General features: G+C 49.4%; 1 protein-coding gene across 3 annotated transcripts in view; it reads right to left on the minus strand.

Moving 5' to 3' along the window:
- Window positions 1-26611, minus strand: part of ZFC3H1 (zinc finger C3H1-type containing) — an 833014-nt gene that overhangs the window by 309194 nt on the left and 497209 nt on the right. For all 3 annotated transcript variants that reach the window (XM_086921759.1, XM_086921741.1, XM_086921749.1), the window contains exon 26: window positions 23759-23957. In XM_086921759.1, the coding sequence (XP_086777885.1) occupies window positions 23759-23957 (199 nt within the window). The remainder of the gene's footprint in view (window positions 1-23758; window positions 23958-26611) is intronic.

The raw sequence follows: 26611 nt of genomic DNA on the forward strand, positions 1-26611 counted from the left end.
CGCCATCTTCGGCTTCTTCGGCGCCGAAGCCTCAGAAGTCCTCGATCAGACTAATGCGATGCGCACTTTCGGTTTCGATACCTGCACCTGCGCAGTATCTGGCGTCGAGACCATAGGTTTCACTTTCGGTTTCGTTTTGGCCGGGAGCGGCTCTGTAACAATGTCCGTGGCCGGGCCCGAAGGCGGGGCCATGGAACCCATATCGAGGTCTTGGGAAAGGCCTGAAGGCTATATCTCGACCTGGGCCTTATAGATAGGCACGGCCCCAGAGTCAGTTTGATGGAGCTCCTCATCCGAGCTATCCTCCATGGCCCCGAGGGCACCGTCGTCGTCTCCTACCTCCTAGACGACTTCTTCGCTTTCGAACACTTCAGCATCAGCGTCGTAGTCTTCTTCGACGTCCGACGTGGGGTTTGATTCCGAAACGTCCTGGATATATTCTTCCTCGACATCCCCAGCATCGAAAATGTCCGTAGGCGCCGGAGCAGATTGCTGGGCCTCCAGGCGCGCAGCTCGTCGGAGCTGGAGTGTCTTCTTGGACCTGAATCGTGAACAGGCCATACACTTGGCCTCATCGTGGTCCGGCGACAGACACTTGTTGCACACCGGGTGGATGTCGATGTGTGGGTACTTCGAGTTAAAGACCGGACATCTCTTGAATGGACTTCGGTCCATGATGGCTGGTCGATAGGTCAGGAGCGTCGACTAGGCCGTACGCGCCGAGAGCACGCGGAAGTACAGAAACCGGCTCGGAGCCGAGCTCGAAGAAGTAAAGCCGAACGCAAGACAATACCGACGTATAGACTAAAGACCTTTTGGTCTTAAGAAAGTGTTTTATATCGATTCCGACAAGAGGGAATTAAAGACATCCGAACCCAATGGCGGAAAAAAACAATCTGAGGATGGAGTCGATGCCCATGCGCACTGTAGTCCAGGGGAGGAGCCACCTATCTCATGATACTTCGAAGAGTCTTCCAGGACAACAATGTGCAATCATCCGGACCCAACACTAGGCGGCGATCTATGCACAGATATGAATTCAGCAGACCACATGCCTCGAACCTGTAACACCACTAAATCTAGTATTTAGGGACACCCCTGAACCTTGCTTCCTCAGACAAGAACCTGCAACAAGAAAATAAGGAAAGAACAGCCTTGCCAAAGACAACATGTGGAAGACGTCAACTTACTTGGCCCCAGCCCTACCGGCCTGTCTCCAACTAGAATCTATTCCTGCAAAATCCGGTGTGTCCTGCAGCCAGCAACCTCGAAAACCACAGAGAACCTGCCTGCCTTCAAGCACAAAGACTTTGCCTGGCGTGAACACCAGACTTGACCTGCAACCTCTGGCCCCGGCCAGACACCGTGAACAAGCCCCCACTGCACCCGCTGTCCACGGCCCGAGCGGGTAAACCCCACAAGGTGTTCACCCCGGAAACCTGACCAGAAATCCAGCCACCCCTGACCTGCCTCAAGCCTCCAATAGACGCCTGCAGCCTAAAACCAGAAAGCCCTAACCGCAACCAGGAGCTGGTAAGAAGACCCAACCCCATAAGGCACCCCTGCACACGACGCCCCACGGCCTTGGGTGCCCAAACCGATGGTACCTAACGAACAAGTTACTTACCTTCGGTAACGGTATATCTGTAAGAGACATTAGTTAGTGATAGATTCCTTACCTTAGAATATCCCCAGGCGTCAGTCTGGATCCGGAAACTTTTGCGTAGCAGTACCCCTGCGCGTCGGTAGGCGTCGTCTGCAGGCGTCCCCTGCGGCTCCGCGTCCGTCGTCGGCGTTGTGCGCCGTGATGACGTCGCTGGAGTATATAGACGCCGCCTCCGCGCGCTGACGTCAGTTCTTTGTACACAGCTTTTCCGCGCCAGAACACGCAGAGCCGTGTGAGAACCAACACTGGTGCCATTTTGAAACTAGGTCCCTGAAAGGGATGTCCTTAACCCTAGGTATCAGTTCGCAGAACGGGGAGGATGGGTGGGTTCGGTAAGGAATCTAATACTAACTAATGTTTTACAGATATATCGTTACCGAAGGTAAGTAACTTGTTCATCTGAAAGAAACAGGTTAGTATTAGATTCCTTACCTTAGAATAGATACCCCAGCAATACCAACCCCGGTGGTGGGTCTGCGAACCAATACATTCCTACACCAGAAAGTCCTGGAGGACAGAACGGCCAAAGAAGCCATCCCTCCGGACTTGACTGTCCAGGCAGTAGTGCCTCGCAAAGGTGTGCAGCGAGGCCCACGTAGCCGCCTGGCAAATGTCCTGCAAGGGGACTCCCCGGCCCAGGGCAGTAGTAGCCGCCGTGGCCCGAGTGGAATGGGCCCTCAGCCCAACAGGAGGCTCCTTCCGAGCCAAAGAGTAGCACGCTTTGATGCACAGAACGACCCACCGAGAGATGGTCCGTCTATGTACCGCCCGTCCCTTCTTCGCACCCACGTAGCCAACAAACAGTTGGTCATCCACCCGGAACTGGCGTGTGCGATCCACATAAAATGAAAGCGCACGTTTTGGGTCCAGACAATGGAGCCGCTCTTCATCCTTTGAAGGATGCGGAGGCGGGAAGAAGGAGGGGAGGGTGATGGACTGCCCGATGTGAAAAGCAGAAACTACTTTGGGCAGGAAAGAAGGTCTAGTCCTCAGAACCACCTTGTCAGGATGAATGGACAGGAAAGGAGGTTGGACAGAAAGAGCCTGGAGCTCACTCACTCTCCTGGCAGAGGTGATGGCAACCAGGAAAGCCGTCTTTAAAGTCAGGAGACGGAGAGGACAAGAATGAAGGGGCTCAAAGGGAGCACACATCAAAAAGGTTAGAACCAGGTTCAAGTCCCACTGAGGCATCACAAACGGAACAGGTGGATACATGTGTGTGATGCCCTTCAAGAATCTCGTTACAATTGGGGACTTGAACAAAGAAGGCTGATCAGAAAGCCTTAGAAAGGCTGAAAGGGCCGAAAGGTAACCCTTGATAGTGCCCAGAGCAGAGCCCTGCTGGGCAAGAGAGAGAAGAAAAAGAAGAACCTCAGAAAGAGGGGCAGAAAGAGGATTCACAGCCTTTGCTGTGCACCATGCCACAAATCTGTTCCACCGACAGGCGTATACCGACTTTGTAGAGGGACGCCTGGCTGCCAGAATTACATCACAGACTTCCGGAGGCAAGTCAAATGGCCTCAACTGCCGCCGCTCAATCTCCAAGCATGGAGGTGGAGACTGGACAGGTTCGGGTGGAGGACCGTCCCCTGCTGCTGCGACAGGAGGTCCTCCTGAAGGGGCAGGCGGATCGGGGGACCGACTGACATGCTGAGTAGCTCAGGATACCAGTACCTTCGAGCCCAGTCCGGAGCCACAAGGATAACTTGGGCCCGGTCGCGCCTGATCTTCAGCACTCTGGGCAGAAGTGGTATAGGCGGAAAGGCATATAACAGACCGCAACTCCACTCGCACCGAAAGGCGTCGCCGTGCGAGTGCCGTCTTGGAGACTTCAACGCGCAGAACTGATGGCATTGCGCGTTCTCTTCTGTGGCGAATAGATCTAACCAAGGCTCTCCCCATTGCAGAAAGAGGCCTTGCGCCACGTCCGAGTTCAGACGCCATTCGTGATCCATCGAGCACCGACGGCCGAGTTCGTCCGCCCTGGCGTTCAGAGAACCTGCCAGGTGTTGAACCGTCAAAGTCACGCCCTGACGTTCCAGCCACTGCCAGAGGCGCAGAGCCTCCTGGCAAAGGGACCATGACCCCACCCCGCCCTGTTTGTTGCAGTACCACATGGCAGTGGCGTTGTCCGTGAACACCTGCACCACACTCCCGTTGACAAAGGGGAGGAATGCCTTCAGTGCTAGACGAATCGCCCGTAGCTCCAACAGGTTGATATGGAGCCGGGACTCCGCCGGAGACCAGATGCCTCTGATCTCCGCCTCTCCCAAGTGGCCTCCCCAGCCTTGGAGGGACGCGTCCGTCACGACAACGTGCTCCGGTTGGGGAAGGGAGAGGGATCTGCCTCTGACCCAATCGCAGTCCGTAAGCCACCACTGCAGTTGTCTCGCAGTGCCCTCGGAGATCAAGAGTTGGTCGGACAAGTTGCCCTGATGCTGGGCCCACTGAAACTTCAGGTCCCACTGCAGAGCCCGCATCCGCCACCAGGCGTGATGCACCAGAAGGATGCAGGAAGCCATCAGCCCCAGCAGCCGCAGCGTCAATCTGACCGAAACCCGGGATAGCGGCTGAAAGATGGGAATCAAAGCCTGTATATCCCGGACCCGCCGTTCCGGAGGATAAACCCGAAACTGCGCCGAGTCCAGAACCGCTCCGATGAAAAGGAGCTTTTGAGAGGGACACAGGTGTGATTTCGGCACATTGATGGAGAACCCCAGGTCGTGCAAGAGGTCTGCCGTCATCTGAAGGTGGTGGACGACTGTCTGAGGCGAGCCCGCCTTCAACAACCAGTCGTCTAGGTAGGGGAAGACTGAAACCCCTAACCTGCGCAGATGGGCTGCGACCACCGCCATCACCTTTGTGAACACCCGTGGGGCGCTGGTAAGGCCGAAGGGGAGCACGGTAAACTGAAAGTGCTCCTGGCCTACCGTGAACCGCAGGTAACACCGGTGGGCCGGCAGGACGGGGATGTGAAAATACGCATCCTGCAAGTCCAACGCTACCATCCAGTCTTGCGGGTCTAGAGCAGCCAAGACCTGAGCTAACGTCAACATCTTGAACTTCTCCTTCCGGAGGAAGCCGTTGACGTTCCGTAGATCCAAGATAGGACGTAGGCCCCCTTTGTCCTTCTTGGGCACCAGAAAGTAGTGGGAATAGCAACCACGCCCTACTTCTGGCCCAGGAATGTGCTCGATGGCCCCCTTGGCCAAGAGAGCCGTAACTTCCTCCTGCAGAAGTGTCAAGTGGTCCCCCGACACACGGTGGTTCTGCGGTGGCATTGCTGGAGGAGTGGTCTCGAAGGGGAGGGAGTAGCCCCTTCGGACGAGTTGCAGCACCCACCTGTCCGATGTGATTGTGCGCCAGCGGGCGTGGTGATGGCGAACCCTGCCACCCACTGGCGTCACATGGGCCTGAAAGCACGGACTAGGAGGATTTGGAGGCAGATGCTGCGGGGGGAGGTGTGGCCTGACCCCGCCGTTGACCCCGACCGCCTCCACGGCGGTTTCCATGGCCGCCACCGCGTTGAAAAGATTGTTGCGGCGCGTGGCTGGCAGCACGTGTGGGGACACCCCTTCCTTGGCCACGAAAGGAGCGAAACGAACCAGTTTGCTGGCGCTGGGTCGAGAGACCCAAGGACTTGGCCGTGACCCTGGAGTCCTTGAAGCGTTCCAGCGCGTTGTCCGCCTTGTCACCAAACAGGCGACAGCCATCAAACGGCATGTCCAAGGCATTCTGGACATCTGCCGAAAAGTTAGCCGATCTCAGCCAGGCGTGGCGACGAATCGCCACCGCCGTGGACATAGCTCTGCCCAGCGAGACGGTCGTATCAAGACCACACCGTATGGAATATTTTGCTGCATCTCGGCCCTCAGCCACAGCCCTGCCTAGCTTCGCCCGCACCTCCATGGGGCATTCTGACAGCAGTTCCGCGACCGTATCCCACACAGAGTGGGTGTAGCGGCCCAAGAGGCAAGCGGTGTTGCAAGACCGCAGTCCCCAACTCAGGGACGAGAAGACCTTCTTGCCATACTGGTCATACCTCTTTGATTCCCGGTCGGGCGGGGCCGACGGGAATGCGGTCTGGGAAGTCGAGGCCTGGATCACCAGACTCTCAGGGGTGGGATGGGTGGACAGGAACTTGGGGTCGTCCGGACACGGACGGTGGCGTCTGGCCACGTTCCGATCAACAGGCGAACCTGAAGAGGGCCTGGACCACGTGCCCAACAGAACGTCTGACAAGGCTTCGTTAAACGGCAGCAGTGGCTCCTGTGGGCATGACTGCGGTTTGAAGACCTCAGTGAGGATGTTAGGCCTCACGGCCGCGACGGGGAGCTCAAGGTGTAAGGCATTGGCAGCCCTCATCAACACCACTGAATAAGCAGCTCCCTCCTCCGATGCCACGGAAGGAGGAGAGACAAAACCAGGGTTAGGAGAGTCGTCCAGACCACTGGCATCCCCCAAATCACCTGTCCAGTCCACGTCATACTGACACTCACGTGACAGAGGGTCCTCAGACCCCTCCCAACCTTCCACGTACTCTTCATCATCTCCATATTCGGAGTCAACGATGTAGACCGGCTCCTCTGGGTTCACAGGCCCCATCGGCGTCGAGCCCGGCGTCGAGCGACGTCGGTCCGACTCCGCGTCCGGATTCGGGGAGGGAATGGGGACGACGCTGCCTGGAGCCGGCACAGGAGAACCGGCGCCGCGCGGGGACGGCGTCGGAGGCAACCCCGATGGGATCGGCGCCGGAGCGGCCGGCAGACCACCCGGCGTCTACCCCGAAGGCCCTTGCGGCGCCGGGGTCGGAGCCGTCGGCGGCACCGGGGCCGGAGCACCCGATGGCGTCGAGTCAGGGACACCCGAACCGCCAGGGCCCCCAGACGGTAGCACTGGGCCCGAAGGCGCCGTAGGCCCCGTCGGAGAAGTGAGCACCCTCATGGCCATGAGGAACGCCTCAATCTCTTCAGGCGTCGCACCTTGCCCAGGGACCGGAGGGTATGGGGCAGGCTGCGCCGGCGACTCTCGCGGAGCCGCGGGGTTGGGGTCACCCGAACCCCCAGCCGCGTTGCGCGAGCGTCGGGGGGAGTCGGGGGTACGATGACGACGCCCCGACTTCTTGTGTTTCTTACCTGAAGAGCCCGACGAATGGTGACGACTTCCGGAGCGCTCGGCGCGGCTCCGCGACCGCTCCCTCGAACGCTCCCTGGACCTCCGGCCGGACCGGGACCGCTCCCGACGCAGGGCCGACACCCGGAGCTCGAGAAGCTTGCGGGACCGCTCCCGTCTAGCCTTATTAGTCAGAGCCCGGCAATCGACGCAGGCGTCCACGTCGTGGTCGGGGCCCAGGCACCGGAGGCAGAGTCGGTGATGGTCCGTGACCGACATCGTGCGGTCACAATCGTCACAATTCTTGAAATCGGGCATCCTACCAGGCACAAAAAAGAGATAGAAAGTTGACAAAACTTGGTCAAAAGACCGGAGTACTGCTCTTCGGATCTGCGCTTACTGGCGCGGAAAAAAGAAGAACTGACGTCAGCGCGTGGAGGCAGCGTCTATATACTCTAGCGACGTCATCACGGCGCACGACGCCGACGACGGACGCGGAGCCGCAGGGGACGCCTGCAGACGACGCCTACCGACGCGCAGGGGTACTGCTACGCAAAAGTTTCCAGATCCAGACTGACGCCTGGGGATATTCTAAGGTAAGGAATCTAATACTAACGTGTTTCTTTCAGATCCATCGTGCAATTGTTTTTGGTGACATCAGTACCCAGTCTTAGAGGCCCACAAGATACTAGCAGTTGATCCGTTCTGCACAGTTGCTTTGTTCTTTGTAAGTAAAAATTAAGGCATTGTTTGACATCCAAAGAGTGAAGAGATTTCTCTGCCAGTGAGGAAGGATGCGGGGAAAAAAGTGTGCAGAATAAGGGGCTCATTAAAGTGAAACGGAGATGGAACCTATGGTCTGAACTTAGGGTTTGTTCTCAACATAACAGTCCTCTGTGAAGCATAGGTAAGGATCTTTTATGGTGATGGCTTTAATTTCACTTACTCTCCTAGCAGAAGTAAGCGCAAGAAGCAAAGCCACTTTCCATTAGAGAAACTGGAGCTTAATTTTGTAATTGGCTTAAACTGTGGTTTCATAAATTGAGACAGGACTACATTAAGGTACCATTCTGGTGGAGGAGGCCTAATGGGGGAAAAGTCCTGAATAATCCCTTCATAAAGTGTTTGCTGATGCAAGAAGAGCAGAGAAGAGGCGTTGGACGTGCATTTGAATTGAGTACCGCGAGGTGGACACTTACTGAAGCATACGCCAGACGGGATTTTTCCAGAGACAAGAGATAAGGCAAGATTTGTTCTGGAGATGAGAGAAGGGAGTGAATGTCATTCCGAAGGCACCAGGAACAAAAAAAATTCCATTTTAGTCTGTACGTTTTAGTAGTAGACTCAGGTCTTGCTGTAGACAAAATGTCTCTACAGTCTTGCGGGATGACCATGTTTAAACTCATTGAACTCCGGTTCCAGGCATGCAATTAAAGAGAAACTGGGTGCAGATGCAGGATCTGCCCTTTGTTCATCGTTCGAGTGGTTGACACTGGCATGCGATAAGGCTTGGATTGTGGCAGCAGGAGTAGCTCCATGAACCAATGCTGGCGGGGCCAACGTGGAGCAATGAGGGTAAGCTGGCACGGTTTCAGTTTCATTAGTACTCTGGAGAGGAGGGGGCATGGGGGGGAAAGCGTACACAAAGATTCCTGACCATCTTATTGAAAATGCATTCCCCCATGACCCTCCCTGAGGTTCCCTGCTGGTGAACTGGCATTTCGGTTCCCTTGAGACGCAAAAAAGGTCCAAGTTGGGTGTACCCCTCTTCTGGAAGATGGAATCGAGAATCAGATGGTTCAGTTTTCACTCGTGATTTGTTTGATGTAACCTGCTCAAGGTGTCTGCCTGGTTTTTCTTTACTCCTGGGAGATGCTCTGCCTTGATGGTTATGTGATGCTATAGTGTCCATGCCCAGATCCTTTAAGCTTCCATAGATAGGACTGGAGATCTTGTAACTGCCTGCTGGTTTAGATTATGCATGCAGGTGGTATTTTCTGTACGGATGAGGACTGAGGATGCTCTTATCCTTGGAAGAAAAGACTGGAGGGCTAGAAAAAAACGCCCTCAGTTGCAGAAAATTGATATGTATTTTGGATAGAGAAACTCCATTTGCTGCTTATTTGGAGGTCTTGAAGATGCACTCTCCGTCCTTTGAAAGATGCACCAGCGGTTACACAAACTCTAGAAGAGGAGAGAGGAATGACAGTCCCAGAGAGAGAATGATGGTGGACTGCCACCAAGGAAGAGAGTCTTTCATGATTGTCGTTTACCTGAATAATATAGTCGAATGATCCTGTTATTGAAGCCATTGAATGTCCAACTGCTCCTGAATAGGTCTCATCCTTAGACGTGCATGAGATTTGAGGAGACTGACAGAAGCAAACTCTTGTTGAGATTGTGAGCCAGGTATAGGATGGTGTTCTGTCTTTCTGATAAGAATGCCTTGTTTTGGAGGGTATCCAAAACTGCTCCTATAAACGTTATCCGATGAGGAGGTAGAATGGATTTTTGAAGATTGACTCCTAGCCCCAGAGAGCGGAAGAGCTGTAGGCAGAAGGAGATTGCTTCTGAGGCCTGATGTAGAGAATTACCTTTCACTAAACAATTGTCGAGCTATGGGATGATCTGTAGGCCTTTTAATCGTAGGCATGCCGCCATGGGAGCAAGACACTTGGTGAAAACCTGAGGAGCTGGGCGAAAGCCAAAGGGAAGCACCTTGAACTGATAATGTGAGCCTGCCACAGAGAAACAGACATTTTCGATACTTGGGATGAATAGGGATATGGAAATATGCGTCCTTCAAATCCAGGCTTGCCAGGACATCCAAATGATTCAGAAGCTGTAATATCTCCTTGGAGAGTTACCATGAGAAAAGCTTTCTTCTGTAGGCATTTGTTCAGTTTTCTGAAGTCTAGAATGGGATGCCATTCTCCAGACTTCTTTACCAGGAAAAAACGGAAGTAGAATTGTCTTCCTCTCAGAGAGCCTGGCACACATTCCATTTCTCCCTTTTGAAGCATAATCATAGCCTCCTTCTTGGGCAATTGAGGATGGGATGGTATTGATTTTTGAGGCAAATTAGGTGGTGGTGCCGAGGTAAACTCTAGGGTATGGCCATGCTTAATTATATCCAGGAACCATTTGTCTTATTTTCTGCCATTGGTGTGACAAAGTGCCATCTTTCTTGCATGGTATGCCCCCACTTTTTGCTTAATTGCTGATGTGCTTTGACAGTGTGCCCTGGGCTCTTGCCAATCAAGTGACCAGGGCCCGTTTTCCTTCCCTAAAACTGTGTTGAAACCAAAACCCAATTGGCATCTCTGGTCACATGTCAGCCCCTGGTAAATGGTATGCTAGGTACCCAGGACATTGTGACCAGAGAAGACCCCTAACACTGACACACACTGCCTTTGCAGACAGAGTGTCTTGGTGTGCCATGCCCACAGAACCTACTACCTTAGCATACTTCTGTCACCCCTCTAGCTGGATGCCCTATGCCAGAGGTGTGGGCACAGGGGCATGAGCCCTGTGCCCCTACAGTACCCAGGGCCATTCCTGGGTACTGTTTAAGTACAGTGATGCCATTAAGGGTATATGGTGCTGGGAGGTTGTCGAACTCCACAGCACCATAATGGCTACAATGAATACTGACAGGTTTGGTACCAAACTTCTCAGCACATTAAACCAGCACTGATGCCAGTAGGATTTAATGTACAATGCACCAGAGGGCATCTTGGAGATACCCTCTGAAAACCTAACCTACAATACACATCTGGGCTGAGTGGCTGCAGAGGCTGCCACACAGCAGACATGTTGCTGGACCCCTGGGTGGAGAGCCCCCCGCTCTCCTGGGCCTGCAACAATGCACATCCTGAGTGAGGTGCTAGGTCTCCTCCATCAGGATGGGCAGGGGGAAGCTTCAAAGGCATGCCGCCTCTGTGAGCTTCTCCAGACCATTTGCTGTACCCAGCAACTGGCCCCCACCAGTTCGAACCCCCACTCTGGCGGGAAGACTGGCGGGAAAAACTACGTCAGGAAGGGGTGTGAGCCAGTCTGTACCAACCCCACCCCTCAGGTGGGGGAGAGGAGGTGAAGCACGACCCCGGGCTCCGGCCATCTTGTAGATGGGGAGCCCTGCCCAATCCCAGCTTGGAACCTGCCCCCTGCACAGGAGAGTAGCAGGTCAGGGGGTGTACTCACCCCAGGACAGGGACCTATTGGTCCCTGCCCTTGCCCTACCTGTAACGCCCATTATTTTAGTATTTAGGGGCTCCCTAAACCTTCCTTCCTCAGATCCAGATATGAAAAGAAGAAAGAAGATTAAGAAGAAGACCCGCCATGCAGTTGCTAACAGGACGACAACTGACTAGGCCCCATCCCTACCGGCCAGTCGATCCTGGAACCTGCTCCTGCCTAATCCCGGAGACTCCTGCAGACAGCAACCTTGGGACACCCGGAGGACCTGCCTGCCTTGACCCTCTTAAAGACTGGGACTCCGATCAGCAGAGGCTCTGCTGCAATAACCCACCTGGTGCCAACCACGAAGCTCCGGACCAGCCCACTCTACACCCACCGGGCCGGGCCCAACCGAACCAAGACCACAAGGACGTCCCCGGGTGGCTGGGACCCGAAGTCCACTGCCCAAAGACCCTCCTCGGCAAACCAGCCGACGCCTGCAGACTCAGAACCAGGGGGCACCCCCACCACGTCCAGCAGAGGGTAAGCTTTTCCAACACCCAAAGACACCCCTGCACCCAGCCCCCTGTGCCTCCCTTTGGGGTACCTACCTGTGCTCCAAGATCCCAACTTACCTCTCAAAGTGCTGGACGCCACTGGAGAGTCTCCATCCCCGAGCCTGCAGCCTTTGTTCCTTTTTGACCTTTCCCATTGAATAACATAGAGCACCCTGCACCCAGCCGTCCGTGTGCCGCTGACTGTGCAGTAGGACCTTTGTCCTACCCTACTTCTCCACTTGCCCTGAGCAAGTGACCAGGAGACCAGCTCCCACAGCCGCGTGGACTGCTAGCCAGCAGCCACCAACCGAAGGCCTCCTTTCCCCCATTGGATATCTTTGGGCCTACCTACCTCTGCACCCGGCCGGCCTTGCACTGTTGGAGCGGAACAGACTGTACTTACCTGACCCTGGTGGACCCCCGAGTCTATACCCGGAACCTTAACTTCACCAGCCAATTACTCACCTGGAAACCGGTAACTCACTTACCTGCCCTTGGATAACATTGACCCATTTTGACCCTAAAATTTAAAGTGCGAAGTTTTGAAAACTGCAATATTCACATAAAATCAGCCGAATTACGAAGTACTCGCCCTCAAGTAGGTGAGAAGCCAGTACTGTACTTTGCAGACCAGTACTAGATCGCAAAAGTAATCCTTACAGGGTTTACTAGTAATCTGTATTTTCTCCATAGGAAACCATGGTCTGCTTTTCTAGGAATTTTCTTCATAGTGTATACTTTTGAAAACTTGAAATATTCTTTAAAAATCATACGAAATACTGAAATGCAATTACCTACCTGTTTTAAGTTTAGAACCCAGTGCCCCAGGAATAAATCTAGGATCTAGTCCTGGAACTACTAAAGTAATCTGTACTGTATTCAACTGTACTTTTAAGGTAACAATCCATTGAGTTCAATGCTAAAGTGTGTCTAGACCGGAGTTGCCTTCAGCAACTCCTGTACCTATTGTGTTCACCAACGTTATTGCGTCCTTGCAAAGTAATTACATGAGTTCTCATATCTAGCAAAGTATATTTTTATGCCTGTTGGTTCTAAAAATAAAACAACCATATCTTTGGATATAAAAACCATTGGCCTGGAGTTCAGTCTTTGAGTGTGTGAAATCCTTTGCTGACTGAGTACAACAAATGCTTTGCACTGCCCTCTGGTACTGCCTTACTGCTCGACCAAGCTAGCACATTTGAGAGTAAGGTCAGTCCTAACTTTTTTTTTTTTTTTTTTTTTTTGGAAAACCTTTATTTATACAAAAGTGTACACAGCTATTCAGCCGAACATCCCAGAGGAACAGCAGCACAATAAAAGCACAAACTTTGTGGCACACACGGATCATAGTACCGGATACATGAGGTTTAATTTACAATTTAAAATAAGGAAAGGTTCGAATATGACGAATGAAATTCCAATATGGAATAGGGAAATAGAAAAGAAGGGGGGAGGAATCGGGTGCCAGACTTTAGAACATAATCGAATGAGCGGGCCAAACGAACGAATCCAACACGTGTAAACGATATCAATTAAGCGAGTGAATCAAGATAGGCATGCATACAGTCACTATGTGCACCAGTCAAGCGCCCGCCCATTGATGTCCATGACACTGAGTGTTGAGGCACAGGTTATGACATATCCTCGAGATCTCAAATATTAACCCAATATACTGATCCCAAACCCAGAGGAAGAGAAGGTGAAAGGAAAGCCAGAAAAGCGAGAAGAAAAAGGCCATAGAAACAAAGAGCGGAAAAACAAAACCCCTTCCCACAACCCCCCACCCTGCACCCCTGCAGATGGCTACGGCCTACCCTACCTAGCAGCGTGCCTGTCGCCCAGTAACCAAAACCCGAAATATAGTAAGAGTGTAGAGTTATAAAAGAAAAGAAGAAAAAGAAAAAAGGTGGAGGAGGAAACTACCATATTATACGCCCCCGATAGTCCCCATTCCCCCCGTCCGACACGTACAGCCCTACGCGCAGTCAACAATCAGTGGAATCCGGTCAGACAAAACAATGAAGGGAAGACGTTAAACATCGCCCGACCTCCCGCAAAGCAATGAGTTAGTGTCCCTCTCCTCTCCCAACGCCCCAGATTCTGTCTCCGACCAACCATATCATCATTGTCCCCTCCGAATCATCGAGCAAACTCCGTCCAGTAGTGCCACCGTTGAAGAATCAAAAAGGTCAAACAAGTCAATGACCGGTGGTGCACGTCTACTCGGACTCCATTTCGCATCGTAGCCCTCTGTAGCTACCATGGTCCCCTTCACCGATTCAACATCCCGGGGATCAATAGTCCACAGTCCCATACAGGCTACAGGGCCAGTAGAGGGGCCATGCAGCCATCGGTCGCCATCAAACCTCGGGGTAGGGAGGAACTACACCGTGATTCCAACAGCTAGGGCACACTGCGGTGGAAGCAGATTTCTCTCCATAGTAGTGAAGTCAGTAGTGCTCCGGGACAAAGAATGGTGGCAGATCAGTTTCACTGCCGGGGTCCCGGTCTTCCGTGTGGTAGTCCACTATATGCCGGTGCTCAGAAGGAGAAGGCGCCAGGCACGATCGCTCGGTGCCAGTGTCGTCGGCGACCAGTTCATGAAGCCTGGCCTACACAATGGAGTGAAGGTCCCCAATGGCGGCCATCACGGTCCGCAAAGACGGCTCACACCGTCCCCAGGCTACCGCCCATCGCTCTGTTCTCAACATCAGTGAGTACCCGATGTCACCGGGCAGGCAGACTGGGGTGGGGGCGTCCGGCGACGGAGAGTGCACCTTCGGGTAACAGAACACGGCTGCCGATCTGTGGCCCCACTCCGGCGGCAGCTCAGACTCCGGAGCAGAGACCCCCCCGAAGGGCAGCGAGGCGAAGTCAGCAATTCTCCTTTGCGCGTACCAGATCAACCGCTCTCCACACACTCCAGGCCAGGAGTTTCTTTTCGGCGGCAAGAGGCTGGTCACTGTCCAGGTCTCACAGCCGATGTTGTGCAGTTGCGACCCAGCAGGGCCTGTAGTCGAGACCCCGGCTCGTAGGGCAGTTGGAGGCCGGAAACTTCCACACAACGTTACTCAGCAAATCTGAGAGCTGAAAGTCTCAGGACCACACCAATGGACACAGCAGTCGTTCATCTGTGCGGGGGTCCGGCTGGAAATCAGGATGTGAAACAGGATATACGAGCGACGGACGGAGGTCAGTGGAGCAGAGAGCTCATGCGACCATCTTGCTTCGCTGCGTAGCTCCTCCCCCCAGTCCTTACTTTAACCTCTGTTATACCGTTGGGGTTTGTGGACTCTATACACACTGTACTTCATTATTGTCCAGTACATATAGAGCCACTTTCTCACAGGCAGGAAACCCTAGGCTAGGAAAGGTGGGTGTTGCAGCCTGTGCCCACTCCAACCCTCAGGTGGGAGAGGCGAAGTGAAGCACAACTCCGGGCTACTGAAATCTTGAGGATGGAGAGCCCTACCCAATCAGAGATAGGTCCCTGTCCCCCTCCCACAGGAGAGAAGCAGGATAGGGGGTGTACTCACCCCAGGACAGGGACCTATTGGTCCCATCCATGCCCTACCTGTAACGCCCCTAAATTTAGTATTTAACGAAACCCGTAACCTTCCTTTCTCAGATCCCAATTTTGCAACAAGAAGCAAGAAGACCTGCCATGCAGCTGCTAACGAGAGGACGACACCAACTGACTTGGCCCCAGAACCTACAGACCTGTTGATCCTTGAACCTGCTCCTGCCGAACCCCGGCGTCTTCTGCAGACAGCAACCTCGAAAACCCCGGAGGACCTGCCTGCCTTGCTCATCTAAAGACTGGGACTCCCATGAGCAGGTGTTCTGCTCAAAGAGAAACAACCCCTAGTGCCAGGAACCGCAAATCCAGCACACTGTGCACCCGCCGAGCCGGGCAACTGTGACCCAGAATCCAGTGCCCAAAGACCCTCCTTAACGATCCCGACTACGCCTGCAGCCTGACCTCAAAGGACCCTTCCAAACACGACCAGCTGAGGGTAAGATTTCCTGACTTCCAAAGACACCCCTGCACCAGACGTCCCACAGCCCCCTGTGCCCAACTCCTGGGTCTCTAACTATCCACCAAGATCCCAACTTATCTCTCGAAGTGGTGGTCGCACCTGAAGAATCTCTGTCCCTGAGCCTGCAGCCTTTGTTCAACTTCCAAGTCTCCCGTTGAATAACATTGAGCCCCCGACGGCTTAAAAGCACCCTGCACCCAGCCGCCCGAGTGCCCCTGGGAGTGCAACCTCTGTTCTAATCTACTTCCCCATTTGCCTTGCGCAAGTGACCAGGAGCCCAGCTCACACAGCCGCGTGGCCTGCCTGCTAGCAGCCACCAACCAAATGCCCCCTATCCTCAATAGGATAACATTGAGCCTACTCTCTCTGTACCTGGCTGCCCCTGTGCCGCTTAGGGTGTAACAACTGTACCTACCGGACCCTGGGAGACCACAAGTCTATGCCCAGAACCCTAACTCTGCCAGTCGAGTACTTACTCAAAAGCCAATGACACACTTGTCTTCCATAGGGTAACATTGACTGGTTTCACTTGGAAAGTCTTCCAAGTGTGGAGTTTTGAAACGTTAAAACATTCATCTAAAATCAGCAGAACTAATTCAGATTTACTCACCTGTTATCAGGAGAGAACCCAGTACTGTATCTTTCAGCCCAGCACTGAACCTGAAAAATACTTATAACCGTGAATTACTGTTAACTCAATTTTCCTCCATAGGAAACCATTGTCTGGTTTTCACCAGAAAATCTTTTTAGTGTCCAATTTCCAAACTTGCAAATATTCCTTATAAATAGCCTGTATGACTTAAACACATTCTTTCAATTGTTTACAGGAGATACGCCAGTTCTGGATCCAGGATCCAACACTGAGTAAGAAAAATTAACAATAACATTACTTACCTGCTAAGTGAATTTCCTCCCATGGGATAACATTGGTGATTCTGTGTGAAAAAGTTTGTGTCAACTTTTAAAATACAATAATATTACTTAAAAATCACAACTGTAACCAAAACGCTTTAACTCAATTGTTTACAGGAGATGCCCCAGAACTGAATCTAGGATCCAGTCCTGTGGGTTGAAAAGTAATCTATAAAGTATAAAGTAATCTATTGCATTTAACTAGAAATTAAGCTCAATGTTACTTTGTGTTTGAAATTGTGATGCCTATTGCAACTGTAGCTATTGTATTCAAAAGTCTATTGCCTATTTGAAAAGTATTTAACTAAAGTAACTCATTCTGAGAAAGTATATTTTGATACCTATTGTTTGTTCTAAAATAAAACCACTATATATTTTTATACAAACAATTGGCCTAGAGTTCAGTTCTTGAGTGTGTGAGACCACTTGCTGACTGAGTGTGTACAACAAATGCTTTACACTGGCCTCTGATACTGCCTTACTGCTCAAACAAGCTACCACTTTAGAGAGTAAGGTTATATCTAACTTTAACCTCTGCCAAACCTATGGGGACTGTGGACTGCGCACACTGTACCTTACTTTGGTCCAGTATATACAGAGCCACTTTCTTACAATTGGTCTAGTCAACGAGACGGGAATGTTCTATAATGAAGTAAAGAAGGGAAGAGCGGCAGGCGGCGGGGCCTCATCACTGCTTTCTGACAATCTCTGGATTGAACTAGTTTCCGACTAGGTTGCCTTGGTTAAGCAGGTTGCAGTGGCGCATGGTATTGCTGTTGATTAGAATGTCGAAAAGAGGTGATAGTCTGAGGCTGGTATCTCTGGTAAGCACTTCGAAAAGAATCGGCCCCTCTGCCACGTGATCAACGAAAGGGGGTCTTTCTATATTGGAGATTGTCCAGCCTTAGCTGTGTCTGTCAGTGTTAAAGGTTTTTAAGTTATCAGTAAGTTTGCCAAAAAGTGCCTCACCATCAAATGGCATGTCCAAAATTTTGCTTTGCACCTCAGGGTGGAACATTGTTGCCTTCAGCCGACCCGGACGCCAGAGGACAGCCGCTCCTGCGAGCTGCCTAAATGCTAAGGAAGCCATGTCCTTGGATGCATCAATTTTTGATGCAGACCTTTCTCCTTCTAGAAGGATCTTTCTTGATTCTGGAATTGATCGTCCAGAAGTAGATCTATGAAATGAGCGATGTTGGACCACATTCAGTGGTCATATCTAGCTAAAATTGCTAGAGCCTTAGCAGAATGAACTTTACCACCTGAAGTGGTTGTAAATTTTGTACCAATGTTATCAAGGCGCCTTCCCTCCTTATCAGGCGGTGCTGTAATGGGTGGTAACATTTTTCTTTATATCCGTTGGGCAGCTTGTGAGATAATAGAATCAGTCTTAGGATGTCCTACCAGACAAGCTGGAGCATCATTGGGAGCTTTATACTTTGTCAATCCTGGGCAAGACTGGGATAACTGTGGCGTGAGTCCTCATCACGTTTACACCTTCCTCCCAAATGTGATCAACAATGGGTATAGAAGTCAGACTTTCTGGATAATCCTTGAAATCAAAGAAAAAACTGTGAGAATGCTTGACTGTCAGTCAATTGAAAACGTGAAGCTGCTCTTTCTATTAGCTTCTGGAACCTGACAATATCTTCTGGAGGAGACTCCACGGTTTGAGGAGAAGCAGGTGTTGATATGACAGTCCTCCCATATTTGCCCATAATTGAGGTGGATTCGCCTTAATTTTCCGGTCATCTCAAGTGTCCTGCAAAACAGTATCCCTTGCAGGAGAAGCCGTAGCCAAAGACTCAGACTTATGTGGAGGAGAAGATGGTGGCAAAGAGGCAGGCGGCGGTGGAGGAACAGCAGCTGAAGGAAAACGTGTGCAGTAGTCATGCAATAAGTCTTGAAGGTCCTGAACCAAAGCCACAGAAAGGTGGACTATAGGCTCATTAGCTGGCTCCATATATAGAATTTTTTAGAGGATATTCTTGTCGACAGTAACCTTCATATTCATCATCTTCATCTTGATATTTCACATGAATATGAAAAGGACTGTGAGCAGAGCCTAACATCGAATCATCATCAGATTACTCTAGAATTGTTGAAGGTGACAAAGGTGAGACTACTGCAGGATTCTGCAAAAAATGCATACTTTGTCAGATGAGAATGTAGTCTAAGGATACATAGGAGTGAGTTCCAACGTCGACAGACCCTTACGACCATGTCAACGGTAGCAGTGTATGTTGTGGACCATGGCATGACTGGAGCGGATGAAGAAGCAGTTGTCCGCATAATCAACAAAGTCGTAGAGGAGGTCGCGACAGAACCACCATTGCTGAGAAAACGCTGACGATAAGGTTGTCATCGTCCGAGTCACCATCGACTAGGTCGTCGGCAGCGGTGTCGAAGCAATCGTCGTCACTGGAAGCGATAACAGTCCTATCAGTCATCGATGTAGATTTTTACGACAGCGAAGTATGTGAAACCTGTCCAGAAGGTTTTAGGGCAGAGTGTGACCCAGATTTGAATGCAGTCAGGAATAGAAGCTTTCTTGAGACTGTTCTTTTTACGGAAGTTTCTGAAGATAGTTTTTTCTTCTTATGGCTTTTCTCTTCAGTAGAAAATGAATGCTTTCCTTTTAGTGAGCTGCATGCATCTTCCGGACTAGACTTTTTAGAACCCTATTTCTTGGGAACTTCAGGAGATACAAGAAAACTTTCTCTCCTTTTGGATGTTTCCTGAGAAGCCTGTGAGGTAGAGCTCGCCTCATCCTCAGAGACTACATTAGATTTATGTTTCTGTCTCTGAATCCAAATAAACAGCCTACCATTTCTGTCCTTAAGGGTTTTGGTTGAAAAAGTCCTACAAATTTTACAGTCTTTTACAATATATAGAGGGTAAAGGCAGTAGGACGTTTATAATAGAAATCTGGAAGTTTGAAGAGAAAAACCGGTCAGAGCTCAGGGAGACTCCCTTTCACACGACATGCAGTAGAAAATCTGAGGAACCTAGCCTGTCTTGGTATTGTTCTAGAGGGTGCCGACATCGGATTGGCTGCTACTTAAGTTTGGTTCTTTTTCACTAAAGAAAACGGATATGCTATTGCAGTGACTGTTCATTGCATTGTAGCCTATTGTAGTATTATCTACTGCTTTTATAGGTATACCGTGGGACTCACTATGACTACTGGGATGATTTAAGCATGTGAATCTATGAAAGATCCAATATTGGAGAAATCGGTTCATGACCCACCAGTGGGTCATGACTCACGGTCTGGGAAACACTGCCCAAAAGTATTTTACTTTTTGTGTGATCAATAAAGTGTCTGTTTACTATTTGTTATAAATTAAAGCAGCACACAAGGGAGAGCAGCATGGGGGTGTGTGGAGAAGCACACCAGTGAGATTGCAAAGGAGAGCAATGAGGAAGTAATACATCTTGGGGTGGGAGGGGAATCACAAGAAACCGCATGCATTACAAGAGAGGCAGCAACACTGAGCACAGGGTGTGGCTATTTAGGGAGGGGAAAAGCAACACGGGTGGAGGCATAAGAGCACACAAAAGAAAAGCATCTGAGCACTAGAAAAGCACACAACAGCTCACAGCAAACAAATCAAAAAAATCAATGCAGGCCCAGATGAACCAGCTAACTACAGGCCCATCTCCTTACTGCCTGCTCCAGCTAAGGTTCTCGAAAAACTAGTGCATCAGCAACTAGCGGGCTTCTTTGAAACCCATGGTTTATTCCACGATTCACAACACGGGTTTAGACCAGGTCATAGCACCGAGTCATCCTTGATAGAGATGGCTGATTCCGTGCGATGGAAGTTGGACGGGGGTTCGAGAGCGGTGTTGGTGCTGCTTGATTTGTCGGCAGCTTTCGACACCGTTTCTCCCCCTGTCCTACTTAACCGCCTCAGAGCTAAAGGCATCCAAGGCAAAGCCTTGGACTGGCTATCCTCGTTCTTATCCAATCGGACACAGGCGGTGTTTACCTCACCCTACACCTCCGATAGCCATCCGTTAAAATGGAGAGTCCCACAGGGCTCCTCACTGAGTCCTCTTTTGTTTAATGTTTATTTTTCCCCCCTGGCTGAGCTCATTGCTCAGTCAGGAATTAAGGCAACCTCGTATGCGGATGATATTCAGCTCTTATTTTCTTACGACACTCTAACTCAGATCACTTTTGACCCATTAAAAGATTGTCTCCGCAACATCGCCCGCTGGATGGACAATAACTTCCTTCGACTAAACGCTGGGAAAACCGAGGTCCCCTTCTTTCACCAATCCTCTCCATTGGACTCAAACCTTTGGTGGCCTCTTGACTTGAGCATGCCCCCTTCAACCAAGAAATCAGTAAAAAAAACTGGGGGTTAGATGGGATTCTAGCCTCTCCTTCCAAAACCAAGTCCAGACTGTGACTGCTGCATGCCTCTCAAAAATTAGGAAGATCAAAAAATGTATTAATTTCCTTTCTAGTAACACCAGGAAAACCATTGTCCAGGCATTAATAACTTCCCATTTAGATTATGCCAACAGTCTGTATATTGGACTTGCTTCTGGCCTTTGCCACCGGTTACAGACAGTCCAGAATGCTGCAGTCCGGCTGGTCTGTGGCATCTCCCTTCGAGAGCATATCTCTCCACACCGACGAAGGCTTCATTGGTTGCCGGTTCAAAAAAGGGCAGAATTCAAAGCACTCACCTTGGCACATCATGCAATCAAGGGAAAGGGCTCCGCATATCTCTCTTCCTGTCTCCGCCCTTACAGCAATGCAAGACACCTCCGATCCTGCTCAAAAAATTTGCTGTGTACCCCCAGATTTAAAAAAGCACGTTCTGGGGGAAAGATTTTCCAGGTATGTGCCTCCTCTCAATGGAATAAACTCCCTAACTCCATTAGGTTGATTCAGGAGGAGTTGCCCTTTCGCATGGCACTGAAAACATTTCTCTTCTGTTAAATTCCCCCTGAGTGAGACCCAGTATACACACACAAGCGCCGGGACACCCTGTTGGGGTAGCTGTGCGCTATACAAAACACACTAAATAAAGAAATAAAATAAACAAGGGCAACAGCAATATGGGATCCAGGAGAACAGAAACACAAACATGTATTTTCACGAAGTGTTTAGTGCTACATGCAAATATATATTGTGAGGTTGTGTATTGGCCATTGACCCCATTTTGAATATACATAATTTTGTGCTCTTGCACAATTTCATTTTGTGCCTTCTTGCAGCTTCAGAGAGGAACGTTTTTATTTCATCACAGCACAGAGCAAAACAGTCTTGCTTGGAACAGAACGTGTAGGATGTGTGTTTGAAAGAGTGAGAGATGAATGTACTGCTCTGTCCCAGCGTCAAAACACAGGTTTGACCAACTTCCGACTTGACATAGACCGTTACGGTCATCAATGGTTTTGCAATAGAGGAAGGGAGGGGGAATTTCTAAGAGTCTCTCTGTGTAAGTAAAGGTAATAAAGACAAGGAATTTTTGGCAATCAGACAGACGCTCGCTTGTGGGGTGGCTGCACCGTCACAGGGATATTTTTGGTGTTTCCCAATTGAGACTTCTGGATGACTGAAAAGGGTTTCTCAGTCATGCTGACCCGATTGATGTGTCTAGATCAGTAGGTGATGTAATTTTATATACTTGATTATTCATTTTATATATTTCATGAGTTTATTACTTGCATTTGACAGTGCTTATTCCTGGCAAATTACAGTGCTTGTGTCCTGCATTGGACGTCCATTAATTGTTTTACTGTTAGCTGCAGCGTTTTGTCTCATGCATTTGACAGTAATTATTATGTTTCTTATATAGCGCCAGAATCGACCCCCGAAAGGGTATCTCCGCGCTTGCCTTGGGAACCCGTCCTGGCTTTTCCCTGTGAGATAGCCCCTACAGGGCATCCCCAAGGTGAAAGCCAGGCATCCCGCCGCGGGGGGCCGTTGTGGAGATTAAGCAAGCTTAATGCCCAGAGTTGCAGAGTGTGAACCCATGATTAGGTCAGGCACCGAAGCGAGAATTATCGAGTCCATGGACATTTGAGCTCAAGACCCTGCCGTGTCGGGAATTGAACCCTGGTCCTGGGTCTGACCTCTGCTTCAGGGTCTGCCTGCTCTAACCAGTGAGCCACACTTCTCTGGATTAGGTGTGAGTGTTATATTACTTGCTTTTGTGCGCACACACAGGCATGTTTTATCAGTTTCATTTGACTTCTGGAAAGTCTATGTTAAGGTGTGTTTTAATAAAACCCCATGCTTTATTTTGAAACTGCCTTTATAAGATTCAATTGCCTTATTGTGAGAGTGCTGAGTCGATTTTCCAAATGTTTCTTCTTGCTTTGCCAAGTGACTCATCTTGGAAGTGCTGAATTTCTTTTATTTTGGAGTGGAAAGCAAGACAGAGTGCAAAAAAAAAAGTAGCTCACTAAAATGAAGCATATAAGCCAGCCCCAAAAAAATGGGAAAGAAACGCAAGATTAATAAGCTGGAACTCAAATAAAAAGGCACATTAGTGACAGGAAAGCAAACCAACTGTTAAGCATTGGTTGGCTACAAGTCCTTATATGTTCTTTGTAAGCCCATAATGTCTTTTCCAATGATACCATTGCACCATCAGGTAGGCAGAACTAAAAATCATCTTGCTAGACAAAGCTGAAAAGTCCAAACAGCTATGACATAACTGAATCAAACAAGCTGTTTGATTTTCTTGTGGCTCACTGTAAGAAAACAAAAAGTCACCAACTCCCCAAATCTGCATTGTTGCCATCCAACTCCACATTCCATTCTAGTATCACATGAGCTAGAAAATCAGTGTGCCCTATAGTGTACTTTTGTTGGACAATAAGGCATAGCAGCTTGCAGTTTAAATACTGACAGAATTAGTGTAAATGACTAGGTGGACGGTTACTCTGAAAAATACAATGTTCATAATTTCATTGCAGAGTGCCACTCGCTTTGCAGCTCAGACATAAATAAGAATCTAAATACACTCGCCCTTCATCAGCAACAGTAACTGGTGTAATTTTGCAATAAAACCCCAATTATTAATAAACACTACATCATTTCAAATCGCCCATTTGAGAGGGGGTGGGGAGAGTAAGGAGTTGGATACAATGTTGCAGTTCTCTCATTTATAAAATGGAGAGATAACAATCAGTGTTGTCCATCTACAAGTTATCAGTCCTACAAAGTAGAAAACCAAGACAGCACAGCCAGCAGTAAACCACAGAGGGGAAGATTTCAATTCTACAACTCAAAATTCTCACCAAGTTATCCCACTTACCTGCGAGACAAGAAATTTACACATGCTGTAGAAAAGATGTGCATTTTGTGGATTCTTCTTGAATGCAGTGGACCAAACATTCCAGGCTTTTTCCTTTTGCTTCATGTGCAAATGCAACGCCACCAGTGCTTCCAGCAACTCACAGTTAATAGGGCAAGATTGCAACAGTGTTTCACATAGTTCCACTGCAGCCTCATACCTAAGAAACCAATAGAAAGGTTACTTAGGATTGATAAAATGACTAATACATTAATACATTTTTAAAGATTGTGAAAAATGTAAGAAACTGGCTCAACATATACTGCACCAAAGTGAGGTACAGTGTGTATAGAGTCCAAGCGTCTCAAGAGGTTTGGCAGAGGCTAAAGTTAGATAGAACCTTAATATCTAAAGTGGTAGCTTGGTCGAGCAGTAAGGCAGTATCAGCAGACCGTGTCAAGCATTTAATGTACACTCATTCAGCAAATGGTCTCACACTCAAGAGCTGAACTCTAGGCCAATTGTTTTGTATAAAAATAAACTCTTATTTCAAGAATAAAACAAGCCTGGTGCAGGTACAAATAAGGATTAGTTACCTGTAATCCTAGTTCTCTTCCGGGGGTATCCTCATCAAAGTCATAAGCACTAGAATATAGCCGCCCGTGTGCGGGACCCTGGAAACACAATCATATATGTGCCCCACATACATATATATATCGCACTACTCCACTCCCACGAGCAGTCGCTTGCGCTTTTCTTCTCAGAAAAAAACGTGGAGCACAGACCCAGGATAAGTGCTTACAATCTTCTTTTTATTGTTAGCTGTTCAGGATGTACATACACACATAGATACATATATACACACACATATATACATGCAGAAACAGAATCCAGGTAAATGAATCCAGACAAGCCCGTATTTCATCCGAAAGATCTTTTATTCGGCAAACACAAAAGTCGAGGGATAATGTGCTTCGAACAAGTTGTTCTTGGTCACATGACCAGCGTTCATCTCAACCCACTATTTAAAGGTGTAGTCACACAAAATCATGAACATAGAAGACATTTCTCCTTATACGCTCAATAATGCTTAAAAAACGTATTGGCTTCGATATCAGTTATTGTCACCGACAGAAATTCATACAGTATTTGCAAGTGTGATTAATGTGAAAGAACCCGTTATTAAAAAAAGTGCAAAATAACACAACCAGCTCTTTGTTTAAGAAACAGTCCGTTCAGCAATGAAGTTTTGCAACAGTGCATGAATTAGGTATAGTACCCTTATAGAACAGAATATACTTTCTCCATAGACAAATACACACATATATATATATATATATATCAAATGCAACTTACCAGTATGCTTCTGTTCTTGGCATGTAGGGCTGCTGACATTCATATCTGTGCATAGATCGCCGCCTAGTGTTGGGTCCGAATGATTGCACATTGTTGTCCTGGAAGAGTCTTCGAAGTATCACGAGATAGGTGGCTCCTCCCCAGGACTACAGTGCGCATGGGCATCGCCTCCATCCCCAGATTGTTTTTAGCCATTGTGGCCGAGATGGAGTGAACTATGTGAGTGATGACCATGCTATGAGCATATACATGAACACTGCAGCTGCTACAGGTGCCGGGGAGGAGGGCGGGCGATATGAATGTCAGCAGCCCTACATGCCAAGAACAGATGCATACTGGTAAGTAGCATTTGCAGTTCGAGGCATGTGGGCTGCTGAATTCATATCTGTGCATAGAATACATAGCAGTCCCTCCATTAGCGGCGGCCGCCCGTGCCAGCTGCAGCAGTTTGGAAAAGTGTCTTGAGAACAGCCTGCCCTACAGCTGCCTGCTGTTTAGAGTGCACGTCTACACAGTAATGTTTTGTAAATGTATGTGTGGTAGACCATGTGGCTGCTCTACATATGTCCTCTAAGGGAATGTTTCCAAGGAAGGCCATAGAGGCCCCCAACTTTCTGGTGGAGTGGGCTCTTGGTGGAATTGTAAGAGTACGTTTAGCTTTTACGTAACTGATCTGAATACACTTCACGATCCACCTAGCAATACCAGCCTTTGAAATAGCGTTACCTTTGTGGTGTGACGCAAAAGCAACGAAAAGCTGCTTAGTTTTCCTAAAATCTTTGGTTCTGTCAATGTAATACATTAGTGCCCTCTTGACGTCAAGGGTGTGGAGCATCCGCTCTGCCAGTGACTCAGGATTTTGGAAAAACACTGGCAACTCAATTGTCTGGTTTATGTGGAATTGAGACACAACCTTGGGTAGAAATTTAGGATTAGTGCGGAGCACTACCCTGTTAGCATGGACCTGGAAGAAAGGTTCCTGAATTGTGAGGGCCTGCAGCTCACTCACCCGCGATGTAATTGCTACTAGGAAAGCCACCTTCCAAGTCAAGAATTGAATGTCGCAGGAATGTAGTGGCTCAAAGGGAGGACCCATCAGCCGTGTAAGAACCACATTGAGGTTCCATTCTGGGGCTGGAGGGGTCCGTGGTGGAATGACCCTTTTGGACCTTCCAGAAAAGCTTTGATAGCAGGCACCTTGAAAAGTGAAAGGTGCTGTCTATTTTGTAGGTATGCGGCCATCGCACACAGGTGAATGCGGATGGAAGTATAAGCCAAATTACACTGGTACAGATGAAACAGGTAACAAATGATGTTCTGAATGGAAGCATCTAGTGGATTGATGTTGTGGTTTGCACAATAATGCAAATGCTACTTACCAGTATGCATCTGTTCTTGGCATGTAGGGCTGCTGACATTCATATCTGTGCATAGATCGCCGCCTATTGTTGGGTCCGGATGATTGCACATTGTTGTCCTGGAAGAGTCTTCGAAGTATCACGAGATAGGTGGCTCCTC

The sequence above is a fragment of the Lissotriton vulgaris genome, chromosome 1_1 (genome assembly GCF_964263255.1).
Source record: "Lissotriton vulgaris chromosome 1_1, aLisVul1.2, whole genome shotgun sequence".
Lineage (NCBI taxonomy): Eukaryota > Metazoa > Chordata > Amphibia > Caudata > Salamandridae > Lissotriton > Lissotriton vulgaris.